This window comes from Sus scrofa, chromosome 12 (genome assembly GCF_054392235.1).
Source record: "Sus scrofa isolate SSC_HxYL_T2T_F1_AM1 chromosome 12, Sscrofa_HxYL_maternal_Yorkshire_Landrace_v2.0, whole genome shotgun sequence".
Taxonomy (NCBI): domain Eukaryota; kingdom Metazoa; phylum Chordata; class Mammalia; order Artiodactyla; family Suidae; genus Sus; species Sus scrofa.
The window spans coordinates 58,142,121-58,153,463 of record NC_139394.1 but is presented as its reverse complement, the minus strand read 5'-3'; the positions used below and the strand labels follow the sequence as shown (position 1 = coordinate 58,153,463).

General features: G+C 57.1%; 3 protein-coding genes across 5 annotated transcripts; 1 reads left to right on the top strand and 2 right to left on the bottom strand.

The window, feature by feature from the left end:
• The first annotated feature begins 329 nt into the window (after positions 1 to 329).
• On the top strand, positions 330 to 2,952 carry SOX15 (SRY-box transcription factor 15). 2 transcript variants are annotated; one of them, XM_084985970.1, is made up of 3 exons: positions 330 to 400; positions 974 to 1,937; positions 2,580 to 2,952. In XM_084985970.1, exons 2-3 carry the CDS (start codon positions 1,405 to 1,407, stop codon positions 2,746 to 2,748), a joined length of 702 nt encoding a protein of 233 aa, XP_084842096.1. In that variant the 5' UTR covers positions 330 to 400; positions 974 to 1,404; the 3' UTR covers positions 2,749 to 2,952. The 2 variants fall into 2 exon arrangements, with proteins under 2 accessions (XP_084842096.1, XP_003131994.1); XM_003131946.5 differs by having other exon boundaries at positions 330 to 1,937.
• On the bottom strand, positions 2,938 to 6,885 carry MPDU1 (mannose-P-dolichol utilization defect 1). Of its 2 annotated transcripts, none has more exons than XM_084982999.1 (7): positions 6,393 to 6,616; positions 5,022 to 5,087; positions 4,703 to 4,835; positions 4,295 to 4,380; positions 4,057 to 4,175; positions 3,771 to 3,881; positions 2,938 to 3,637 (listed from the first exon to the last, which is right to left on the bottom strand). In XM_084982999.1, exons 3-7 carry the CDS (start codon positions 4,765 to 4,767, stop codon positions 3,512 to 3,514), a joined length of 507 nt encoding a protein of 168 aa, XP_084839125.1. In that variant the 5' UTR covers positions 4,768 to 4,835; positions 5,022 to 5,087; positions 6,393 to 6,616; the 3' UTR covers positions 2,938 to 3,511.
• Positions 6,886 to 8,554: 1,669 nt separating this feature from the next.
• Positions 8,555 to 11,058, bottom strand: CD68 (CD68 molecule). Its single transcript, NM_001291776.1, is given in 6 exon segments — positions 8,555 to 8,885; positions 9,422 to 9,592; positions 9,967 to 10,039; positions 10,164 to 10,283; positions 10,443 to 10,852; positions 10,938 to 11,058. Coding segments are annotated over 6 exon segments (957 nt in total). The 5' UTR covers positions 10,987 to 11,058; the 3' UTR covers positions 8,555 to 8,751.
• Between the last annotated feature and the right edge of the window lie 285 nt (positions 11,059 to 11,343).

Genomic DNA, 11,343 nt, shown 5'->3' with positions numbered 1-11,343 from the left:
CTGGGAATTTCTGACATTCTTCAGATCCCCAGGCCCAGGTACCCTCCTGGGTCTAGAGGAGAGTGGCTTGCTGCCTCTCCCCTCCCTCAGGTGTGCTGGTAGAGGGAGCTGGGCCACTCCTATACCCTGAGTCACGACGGCGGGCCAGGTAGAGCTGGAGCTCTTCCTGCCAGGAGCTGAGAGCCAAGGCAGGCTGCTTAATCGGATTACCTGAGGCCTGGGGCTTGGGCTGGGCCTTGGGCAGAGTGGGGAGCAGGGTTCCCTCGCCCACAGCCCTGAGACCTGGGTGTCCAGCCCTCATTCCTCCTGCTTCTCTGCTCTGGATCCAGGCTTTTTTCTCCAGCATCCACGTCACTGACCTCTCAGCCTCAGGAGTCGTCCCTGCCTCCCTAATTCTGAGGTTTGGAGATAAAATGTGCAGTGGAAAAACCTGGGTTTGGGGGCTGTGGCTGGGAGGGTTTAAATTTTCTCACCTGGAAAGGGCTGCAATTGCCAACCCAAGCACCTGCTGGGATGACTCAGGAAACAGAAATGGCCTGCCTACCTCCTGACCGCCTGGCTATTTTGCCCCGGGGCACAGGTCAGGGGTTTGAGAAGCAGTAGGCCTCTGAGAAGGGGTGGGAGTGGGGGTGGGGTGTTTCACCTTCCTCCCAGCACAACTCTGACCCTGAGGGCTTTTGATCCCCTGGAGCTTGATCCCTTTGTGCAAAGGCATTGACTTTAATTTGCCAGTGCTTAAGAAGGGAGGGGAAGCTGTTCGAGCTCCCGGGGCTGGAAGGTCTGACTTCTGGGTCTTGGGTGGGGAGGGGGCGGGGTGCCCTAAGGGGGAGCGTTGGGGGCTGGGAGGAACGGGACACCTGGGTTCGCCTAAGGGAGGGGGATGTTGGCGCCCTCGAGGAGGCGCGGCCCACTGGGAGGGAGTGGGGAGGAGTCAGTCGTTAAAAGCTGTTCCCGGCTCTGGCCCACCCGCCAGCCACAGAAGCTGCGGCCAGGTGAGCGAGGCCTTAGGTACCCGGGCTGCGCCGCCTGGCAGCTGCGGGACTCCAGAGACGAGAGCGTGAGCGCTTGCCGCCTCCACCGAGCCCCGGGCCGGTGGCCAGCAGCGGGTACGGGGAGCGGGACAGGTCGGGGACCTCGCGGCAAGCAGGAGAGGAGAGCATAACCTGGCCCGGACAGGGTACCAAGAGCGGATTTCGCGCCCGACTCCCCAAACGTGCCGGATTGGTTGGGAGCAGGAGCGCCATTACAAGGACTCTGAACTTGGGGACGACATATACTTTTAAGGACACGAGTTTCTCTGTAACGACTCCGGGCTAGGAAGGCACTTCGGGTTTGGGGATCAACGATTCACTTTGGAGGCGAGGGCGTGTAGGACGCCCTCTTAAGGCTTCCCTCCACCCTCCCATGGCGCTACCCGGCTCCTCTCAGGATCAGGCCTGGAGCCTGGAGCCTCCCACTCCCGCGGCCCCGACCTCCGCATCCTCGGGCTCCCAGGAGCGGGAGGGCGCCGGGAGCCCAGTGGTCTCCGGGGGGCTTCCCTTGGAGAAGGTGAAGCGGCCCATGAACGCGTTCATGGTGTGGAGCTCCGCCCAGCGCCGCCAGATGGCGCAGCAGAACCCGAAGATGCACAACTCCGAGATCTCCAAGCGCCTGGGCGCGCAGTGGAAGCTGCTGGGCGAGGACGAGAAGCGGCCCTTCGTGGAGGAGGCTAAGCGGCTCCGGGCCCGGCACCTGCGCGACTACCCCGACTACAAGTACCGGCCCCGGCGCAAGACCAAGACCTCGGGGGCCGGGTCAGCCCACTTCGGCCAGGGAAGCAGCGGTGTGGCTGGCGGCGGGCCGGTCTGGGGGCCCGGGTACGCGACTAACCAGGGGAGCAGAGGCTTTGGGTACCAGCCCCCCAACTACTCGACAGCCTACCTGCCTGGCGGTTACGGGTGAGTACTCAGGGAGCGGGGGAGGTCGCAGATGCTTTTGCCCCCGTCAGGGAGCCTGGCTGGCAGGGGCCCCGAGTACACCCGTGCAGAGGACACTCCAGAGGAGTCTGGGAGGCTACCCGTGAAGGGTGGGAGAGTTCTGGGGAGCCAGGGTCTTCCTAGACGACGTCTCCATCTCAGTCCGGCGGTGGCACCTCAGCACCCAGGATGTGACTGTTCCAGTTACCTGAATTTCTCGTCCCCCCGCCGTCCCCCTCCCGCACCGCCCCCCCCCCCCACTTCTGGCCCTCGTGTGACCCGGCTTCCTCTCCCAGCCCCCGGGGCAAGGACAGGCCAAGCCCAACTCTGCCCCTTCCTGGCCTGCCGCCCCAAGAGGAAAACAGCCGCGCAGCACGCAAGCTGGCTTTTGAGCGTGCCCCAACACGGTTGCAGCGCTGCTCTAAGCCATCCTGGGGTCTGGTTCCCGACCTGCGGTACCATATGGGGCTGCAGTGGCCAGGGGTGGGTGGGTAGGTGGGTGACAAGGTCTACCTCTGTGCAGAACTGATGAGACCCATCCCTGCAATGCCAGTTGGGGGCCCTGCTTGGCACCTCCAACCCAAGGGAGCAGTCACCTTCTAACCCCAGTGTTTCTCTTTGCAGCTCTTCCCACTGTAAACCGGAGGCCCCTTCGCCGTGCTCCCTCCCTCAGAGTAACCCCAGGCTCCAGGGTGAGCTGCTTCCCCCCTACAGCCCTTACCCACCCCCAGGCTCTCCCACTTTGTATAACCCTCCCCTCTCAGGGGCCCCTATGCCTCTAACCCACCTCTAACCCTCATGGACAGAAATGAACCTCCCAGAAAGGTTTCCACCCTCTTCACCCAGAACCACCTCCCCCCATTCCCAGGTTGCAACCTCTTTGTAACTGGTGGGCCACAGTTCAGAGGAAATGGGCAGTCCCCCCCAAGCCCCTGAAAGCCAGGGGGACCAACACTTCTATTTTTTTGTAGGCTGAACACAGTTTTATACGATTAAACCATGTCTCTGGGTCTTTATTGTTCCATCTCTGTTCCCCTTTACTGCAGCAGGAACCAGCACAGTCTCCACTCCCTTCCGCCTGGACCTGCCAGAGCAGGAACCTCCTCACCCCACCCTGGGGCCCTGCCTGAGTCATTTTTCTGTCCCCCTTCCTCCACCCGCCACTGAGCACTGGGGTCCAGAAGTCTGAGCCAGGCCAGGGTGGGGCGGCAGCCACAAGTCCCTTCCACTGTTCAGGCTCTGTCCTCTAGGGTCAGAAGGGAAGACGGAAGGACAGGGTAAGACTTTTGCCCAGAATAAGTAAATAGCTGGGAGTTCTGCTAAAGGGAGAATCTCAGCCAAATCACTGAATCAACAGTATATACTCAGGGCTGCACACATTAAGTGGCAAAATAGCCTGAAAATCTCTACCCCATCCTTTCTAAGGATCTGGGTCAACCAAGCATTTCCACGAAAGTTGCAGAATGGGGAATGGTTAGGTCACACCAGCAAGTGATTCATGTGGGAAGGACCCCGAGGTTGGGTGGGGAATGGAAACGCCAGTAGCCAGCTGGACTCTAATGCTCCTTTTTCTTCTTGTGGGGAGGCTTTGCATTCCAATAGAAGAGGAGCTGGGCAGCGATGAGGCCATTGCAGAGGGAAGAGACTACAAAGGTTCCAGCCAGGAGAGGGTCTCCAGTTTCCTAGGTGAGAGACACAGCCAGGGTCGCTCTACAGCAGAGCCAAGAGTTCCAGAGAGAGGGCAGCTTCAAATCCTCAGCTGGGACAGGTAAGATAGGGCTAGAGTGCCTTCTAGAGGGGAGAAGGTGCACTCACCTGAATGGAGGTGAAGATGCGGGCCAGGGAGCCCCCAAAGAGCAGAAAGACTGTGATGGCTGAGAGCTGGCCCGTGTGCCCATTGCGGTAGTTGGTGGCTGCCTGGATCAGCTAGGGAAGGAGTTGGGACCCTTCATTCCGTCCTGGGAACTCTTCCCATGTTCCCATGACATTTCCCCATTCCCCTCAGTCCCACACCCGCACACTGTGGGGCTCCCCTCTGCCTCTCACCCAGTCCCCTCCACCCCATCCCCGCCCAGCCCTCTCCCTTGTTCCCAGCACCCACCCTTCCCACCACAACAGCAGGCACGTTGGAAGCCTGGAGCAGGGTCACTAGAGCCAGGGGCGTCAGTGGTGAAAGCAGCATCAGCAGGAGCACAGCATGGCAAGCTAGGAAAGCCACACCTGAGGGAAGGGAGATAGGCGAGTCCTCGTCAACTTCCGAGGCCTCTGGTTTCCCCAGGTCCCTATTCCCAGCAGGGCTCCCGAGAGCTGGAGCCAGCTCTTGGCTCAATCCCCAGCACCTCTCACAGTCTGTCCTCTGTAGTGCAGGACCAGGAAGGCGATGGTGACTGTCTGGAGCATCAGGAACAGGGCTTCACCCCAAGAGCTGCAGAGTCAAGAGTTGGGGGGAAGAAAGGTGGGCCTGGAAAGAGGCAGGGAAAGCCTCCATAGCTCATCCAGGCTGGGGACACGGTTTCTGTCTTGCACACCTTGGCTGGTTCCTTCCCTCCCAGCCATCCCCACCTAACTGACTCAGGATTGGAATCTGGGCATTCTTCCGATGCTCACCTCCTCTCATCACCACTATGGATGATGGCTAGAGTTCCAGAAAGGCTTAAGCTTCCCTGACTTTTTAACTCCTCACCCTAACCCCCACTGGAGTTGTGAGCATTTACCCTTGGAGATAAAGGGCTGCGGGAGTCCCTCACCTGAAGGGGAAGTTGTTGGTGATGCTGTAGACCATGGTCCCAGTCAGTGCCACCAGCTCCAGCATTACCGACTGGAGACTCAGCCCTTCAGCACTCTTGGCTCCCAGGATTTTAAACACTTGGGGCAGTTTTACTGGAGAAAGAGGATGAGAAAGACAGGGTTGAGGAGCTGACACCCTTTGGGAGCAAGACACAATAGCTAAAGAGCAGCCTGGGAGGCATGTTAACCCCACTTCTGGTTAGGGGGCCCAGGGGGTTTATGGCATCTTAGCATTCCACCCACCTCCCAACAGCAGGAAAGGAAGATTAAGAAACATACCCAGAAGTGAGCCAGCCACAATGCCCAGCCCCAGGCATTTGCTGAGGAGAATCTTGAGGCAGGGAACTGAGAAAAGAAAAAGCAGTAAGTAGAGACCTCTGGAACCCAGTCCCAGGCATCCAGGAGGCTCAGGCCTAAAGCCTTTTTATCTTTTTAAGGCTGCACCCTTGCATATGGAGGTTCCCAGGCTAGGGGTCTAATTGGAGCTGTAGCCACCGGCCTACGCCAGAATTGCAGCAACACGGGATCCGATCCACGTCCGGGACCTACACCACAGCAACGTCGGATCCTCAACCCACTGAGCGAGGCCAGGGATTGAACCTGCAACCTCATGGTTCCTAGTCTGATTCTGTGCCACCAAGGGAACTCCGGGATGACTTTTCAAAACAGCTTTTACCATTCCTTTTCTCTAAACCAATCTTCCATTCCCTGCAAATCACATCTAAACTCCATGATTTGACTTCCAAGGCCCTCCGCTGCTTCCCTGTATAGAGCTGATCAATGCTCAAGACTCTTATCCTTTAGTCCCGCCTCTGAGCAACCAGGCAATCTACTTCTCAAGTCTTTCTCCAAGAATAGGGTTTCCTCTGTATCCCTCACTCCAGAACACTTTGTCCCTGGCACCTACTCAGGGACTCAATTACCAGACATCTTCTCTTGTCTTGAAGCTCTACCCCTCAAGGTGCTTGGCCCAGTGGGAGTCAGATTCTCACTGGTCATGAATCCAGTTAAAGCATATCTGTCCCTGGAGCACAGTGGGGCACTATGAACTGACAGAGACATACTGCAAAGGCTCCCCAAAGGGTCTGACATCTTAGGTGGGCACTGGGGTGCAGATGCCTGGCAGATAGAAAGAGGAAGGCAGGCAAGTACAAAATTGGGGAATTCCCATTGTGGTGCAGCAGAAACATGTGACTGGTAACCATGGGGATGAGGCTTCGATCCCTGGCCTAGCTCAGGGGTTAAGGATCTGGTGTTGCCCTGAGCTGTGGTGTAGGTCGCAGACGTGGCTCCAATCCCCACGTTGGTAGCTGCAGCTCTGATTTGACCCCTAGCCTGGGAACTTCCATATGCTGGGGGTGCAGCCCTAAAAAAAAAAAAAAAAATTAGACCATGAGTGGAGTGACCCGCCAGGCTTAGCAATAACGAACCCAACTAGTATCCATGAGGACACGGGTTCGCTCCCTGGCCTTTCTCAGAGAGTTAAGGATACGTCTTTGCTGTGAATTATGGTGCAGGTCGTAGAAGCGGCTCGGATCCAGCGTTGCTGTGGCTCCAATTCGACCCCTAGCCGGGAACTTCCATAGGCCGAGAATGCGGCCCTAAAAAGCAAAAAAAAAAAAAGACCATGGAAATTAGAAGGAAAGTTACTGGGATGGCAGGAGCCTTGGTGGTGCCACCAAAAGCCTGGATCATAGGCTTTGTATTAATGTAATCTTGCACCTGAAGATATAGCTATCTATTAAAGGTTGGAAAGACCAGATCAGATTTTAACTTTGTTTTGTGAAGTCTTGTCTTTCATCGTTGTCAAACTAATTAAGTATTCACACTCGGCGACTCTCTCCCTCTCCCAAATATGGCGTCCCCCCGCCTCTACGGAGCGCAAGACACTTCCGCCCTTCTCAGAAGTGACTTCCGCCCAGCACTGGCGTGGCGGTAGTCGCCGGTGTCAGTTAGTCCGCACTGAAGTCCCTTTTAAGGCCCGGGGGCTCTTGAACAGAACTTTGATTGGATTCCAAATGAAACTCACCGTGAAGCAAGTCCCACTGGACGAAAATTTGGTCGTAGCATTTCTCAGGTAAAAGAATCGGCACCAACACCCGTTTGAGCGGCCCATCTACCTCAGCCGCCATATTGCAAAGCTAGCTTCCGCCAGTCGCGCAGACCGCCATTGATTCGCGGTGCGCATGCGCACTCCGAGCTCTCCGCCTCCTGTCTTCTCGCGATAAGTCAGGACCTCCCCAGTTCCCCGCTATTTACGCCATCCCACCTTAGCGGAAAGTAGGTCCCATCCCAGGACCGCGTTTTCTGGACGCGCCCTCCCTGCTGCTGGAGTTTTAAAGCTTGCCAAAGCTGTACGCCTGCGCAGTTCCAGCTTTCGCATCTTTGTTTAAGCTTCCGTTTCGGCAGCAGGATTTATTCTCCTGCATTTCTCCGCTCCTCCTGCTCGGCGCCATCTTGTCTTCTTCCATCTGACTTTACAGTGCTCGAAGTTGAGGGAGAAAGAGCGTGAGTCTGCAAAGTGGCGTTGCGGGGGGGAGCGCTGTGGTTTTCTCTCTTCTTACTCGGCGTCTCCAGAGGGCGCCGAGGGCAGCGGGACGGTATGAGCCAGGCAGCCCTCCTTAGGTTCCGGGCCCATATTTCTCCCTCCTTGGGCTCTCCCAGGCTTTGACGGATGGGAGTGGCAGCAACTGCTGGGTCAGGACAGTGAAGCGGAGGAGGAGGTGGGGAAGGCGAGCCCAGTTTTGGGGGACAGCAGAGCCACCAGCCCTCCTGCGGGCCCAGCCCTGGCTGCTTCTGTGAAACAAGTGCCCCGGGGTTCTTCTCTCTGCCACCCAGCGCCGGGACACCAGCTCGAGCTCTGGTGGCTGGGCCCCTGCTGGGTGGCAGTGCCACACGCTTTGGTGACTCCCGCGCTACAGTCTGCAAGGTCCTACGGGGTGTCTGCAAGGTGGTGGTGTGGTTACTGGGCCTCTGCCACGTGCTGCCCGCAGAGGGGTGGGTCTCCAGGCTCGGGTGGCTGTTTTCTTGCAAGGCTTTTACGACTGGAGAGGCCCTATTCTGGCCCCTGGGATTGCTCTTGGCCGACTGTAAAGGGGGGCGTGGCACTCATTGGTGGTGCAAGCTGTGGCGGTCGGGGCGGGGGGGTGTCTCTTTTTAGAAAATGGACGCAGGCTGCCCTGGGGGTGCCACGCACCACCCCTAGGTGCACCTCCACTGAGGACTTCAGGGTTGGCTTTGCAGGTTGCCCAGGCCGGAGGCATGTTGTTCCCAGGAGCATAGAGTCACTGTATGTGGAGGTCAGGGTGCCTGTTGCTCCCATGGTTGATGAAAACCCTTTACAGGTGAGACAAGAGCATCTCAGGTGTAGCAAGGGTTTATTCCGGGCTTCCCTAGCCCTGTTACGAAGCCACCGGTGCAGCCTTTTGAAAGGAAATGAACCCAGCTGTGACCTTTCCCCCCTCACTCATTGCTGTTGTTGCCTGCTTCACCTTTAATTGCATGTGATGAGGGTCGGGAAGAAGGCTGCTGGGCTGGGTGGCTCCACTGGATTGGAGGAGAGGGAACTGGTATAGCCAGGGGCCAGCCCCAGAAGAAAAGGAAGAAGGGAGCCAAGGCAGGTTTGACACTAGCTGTGCCAGGCTTTGGGGGGTGGACCCAGGAAGTCACTGGGTTACACGGTGGCATTTTCATCCCTCCTCACCAGTTGTTTCTGGCTCCCTGAGATCCAAGCATGGAAGGCACAGAAAGGCATGAGCCCAGAAACTCATGGCTTTTCATTCTGGCAGGAAGGACAAGGAAAACCAAGCATAGAGATTTGAGCAGGTTTACTATTCTCTCTCTGGAAGTAGGGGAAGGGAAATCAATCATATTTAATAAACATCTCTCCCGATTGCATTATCTCTACTTTTGTTCATCAAGACAGAGAAAGAAGAAACTTTGTCTTAGAGTCAGTTGAGTGGGGAGAAATAAGGGCACCCTCTGGTGCCCTGGGTGTTGGAACAGATGCTCACAGAGGCTGGTAGGCGGGTGGGCGTCTCCGGATGATGCAGAAGGTAACAAGCACCAGGATGAGGAGGCCAAGGAAAATCAGTCCAATGATGAGAGGCAGCAGGATGGTTTGGTCACTGGGACAAGAGAAACCTGGCAGAAAGAAAGGGCAAGTTGGGAGTGCCCGTCGTGGCTCAGCAGAAACAAATCTGAGTCATATCCATGAGGACGCAGGTTTGACCCCTGGCCTTGCTCAGTGGGTTAAGGATCCGGTGTTGCCGTGAGCTGTGATGTAGGTCGCAGACACGGCTCAGATCCCATGTGGCTGTGGCTGGCAGCTACAGCTCCAATTTGACCCCTAGCCCTGGAAGTTCCACATGCGGCAGGCGCGGCCCTAAAAAGACAAAAGAAAGGGCAGGTTGACATCACAATGGTGGTGGCTGGGACAGAGAGGAGGGAAGGAATGTGGGGGATGTTGGGAAGTGCGAGGTTGGTAAGAAGCTCACCTAGATGACTCCGAGCAGAAATAAAAGGGGAGAATGAATGGGCAGAGTCTAGAGAGGACAGGTGCCCCAGCTATGACAAGCTTGAGGGGGAGGAAGTTTGGGGATGCAAGAAGGAGATGATAGGCCTGGGTGGGGGATTTCAGTGCAGTGGGAGAATTCTGGGAGTCAAGGACTAGGTATTACTTGGTCCAAAGTTCCCTGTGGGGGGCAGCTGAGCAGCTTGTAGCTTCAGGGAGAGCAGGTCGAGGTGGAAAGCTGTTGAAAGAATGATGCTTGCGTTTCTGCAGCTGTAGCTTCGGCCCACAGGCGTTTGGAGATCTCGAAGGGATGAATTCTGAACTGAGAATGTCCACTCTAAAAGAAAGGGGAGGAGTTCCCGTTGTGGCACAGTGGTTAATGAATCCGACTAGGAACCATGAGGTTGCGGGTTTGATCCCTGGCCTTGCTCAGTGGGTTAAGGATCCGGCATTGCCGTGAGTTGTGGTGTAGGTCAAAGACGCAGCTTGGACCCCGCGTTGCTATGGCTCTGGCATAGGCCAGTGGCTACAGCTCCAATTCGACCCCTAACCTGGGAACCTTCATATGCCGCAGGTGTGGCCCTAGAAAAAGGCAAAAGACAAAAGGGGGGGGGAGGGTCAGCTCCACGTCCATGTCCCCACAGCCCAGCTCAGGTCCCTTCAGGAGCCCAGACATCTGGTGCAAATGATGAGAAGGGGAAGGTAACTCACGCGCTGCCCGGGGGAAGGACACGTTGTACTCCACAGCCATGTAGTTCAGGTAGACAGTGCTCTCCTGTGGCTGCTGGGGAAGTGATCAGGAAGACTCAGGCAGCGGCAGATCCAGGTACACAGACTAAGGAGTGTGGCAAGGGGTTTGGAGGCATAGGGGGCTTGGAGGCCGAGAGCGAGGGATGAGGGTTGAGTACCTGCTTGAATCCAAAGGTGAGCTGTCCGTAGGGGAATGAGAGGCGCACGTGGGGATGGGCACCCTCACAGCCCCCCAGGGCCTTGGTTTTGTTGGGGTTCAGTACAGAGATGCCCCAGGCCTGCAGAAGTTAAAGATGAGAGGGTCACAAGACTGCACAGCTGCGCCAGTCAAGCTTCCTTCCTTGTTCCTTTGGTCTTCACGCTGGGTTTGGCCCCCTCTACTCCTCCCCTTCTGAACCAGGGCAGCAGGCTGCGTGCCCTTCCCCGCCTGTCCTCACCTCTCCTCCACCCTGGGTTGGGTACAGAACTCGAATCTGAATCTGGGCTTGGAGCTGGACGCAGGGCTGGGAGCCGTTCGTCCAAGTGTAGTCTCCTATGGCCTCCTGGGAGCCCGGGCTAGGACTTGGAGAGGGTGGAGGTGGCCCTGGGTGGGGGGATCTGGTGGAGGATCCTGGGCTGGTGGCAGTGCTGCTGCTTGTTGGATGAACTGTGGCATTTCCGTGACTGGTGGTGGTAGCAGGATTGTGAGTGACTGTTGTGGGCCCATGGCTGGTGGTGCCTGTGGTGGTGGTTCTTGGAGTGGTGGTTCTGTGGCTGGTGGTGCTTTCTGTAGCCGTAGGTGTCACCGTGAAGGATGGCAGCAGAGTGGCTGATTTTTTATGAGGAGAGTCGACCCCAGCTCCCTGGGCTTTCAGCAGAGGAAAGAACTGGTTGGCAACCCAGGGGCAGGCTTCTCCCTGGGCACCCCCCACCCCCAGCCGCCTTCGCCTTACCTGCGAGGAGTCCCAGCAGGGCCCCTAAGAAGAGCACAGCCAACGTCATGTCAGAACAGCCTGCACTCAGAATCCAGCTAAGTTCTGTGTGGGTCCCAGCTGCCTGCTCTCTCAATCCTAATCCCTCAGCCTTTTGGGAAAAGGAAATAAATCTGACTTCCTGTTAACTGGTAGCCCCGCCCCCAACTTGACTCAGGCACCTCAGCTCCAGCCACTAATCTCCTGAGTCATCAAATTTGTGTCACCTAGTGATTAGCCCTGGCATTTCCAAAGTGGGCACTGTGTTACGTGAGAAGGGAGTTTGGGGTAGTCGATCCTGGGAGACTCTTGTCCACCTCAGGAAAATATGCTCAGGGGTTGCAGGTGATCAAAGGACCAGAGCCTGCAGCCACAGCCCCCCACCCCC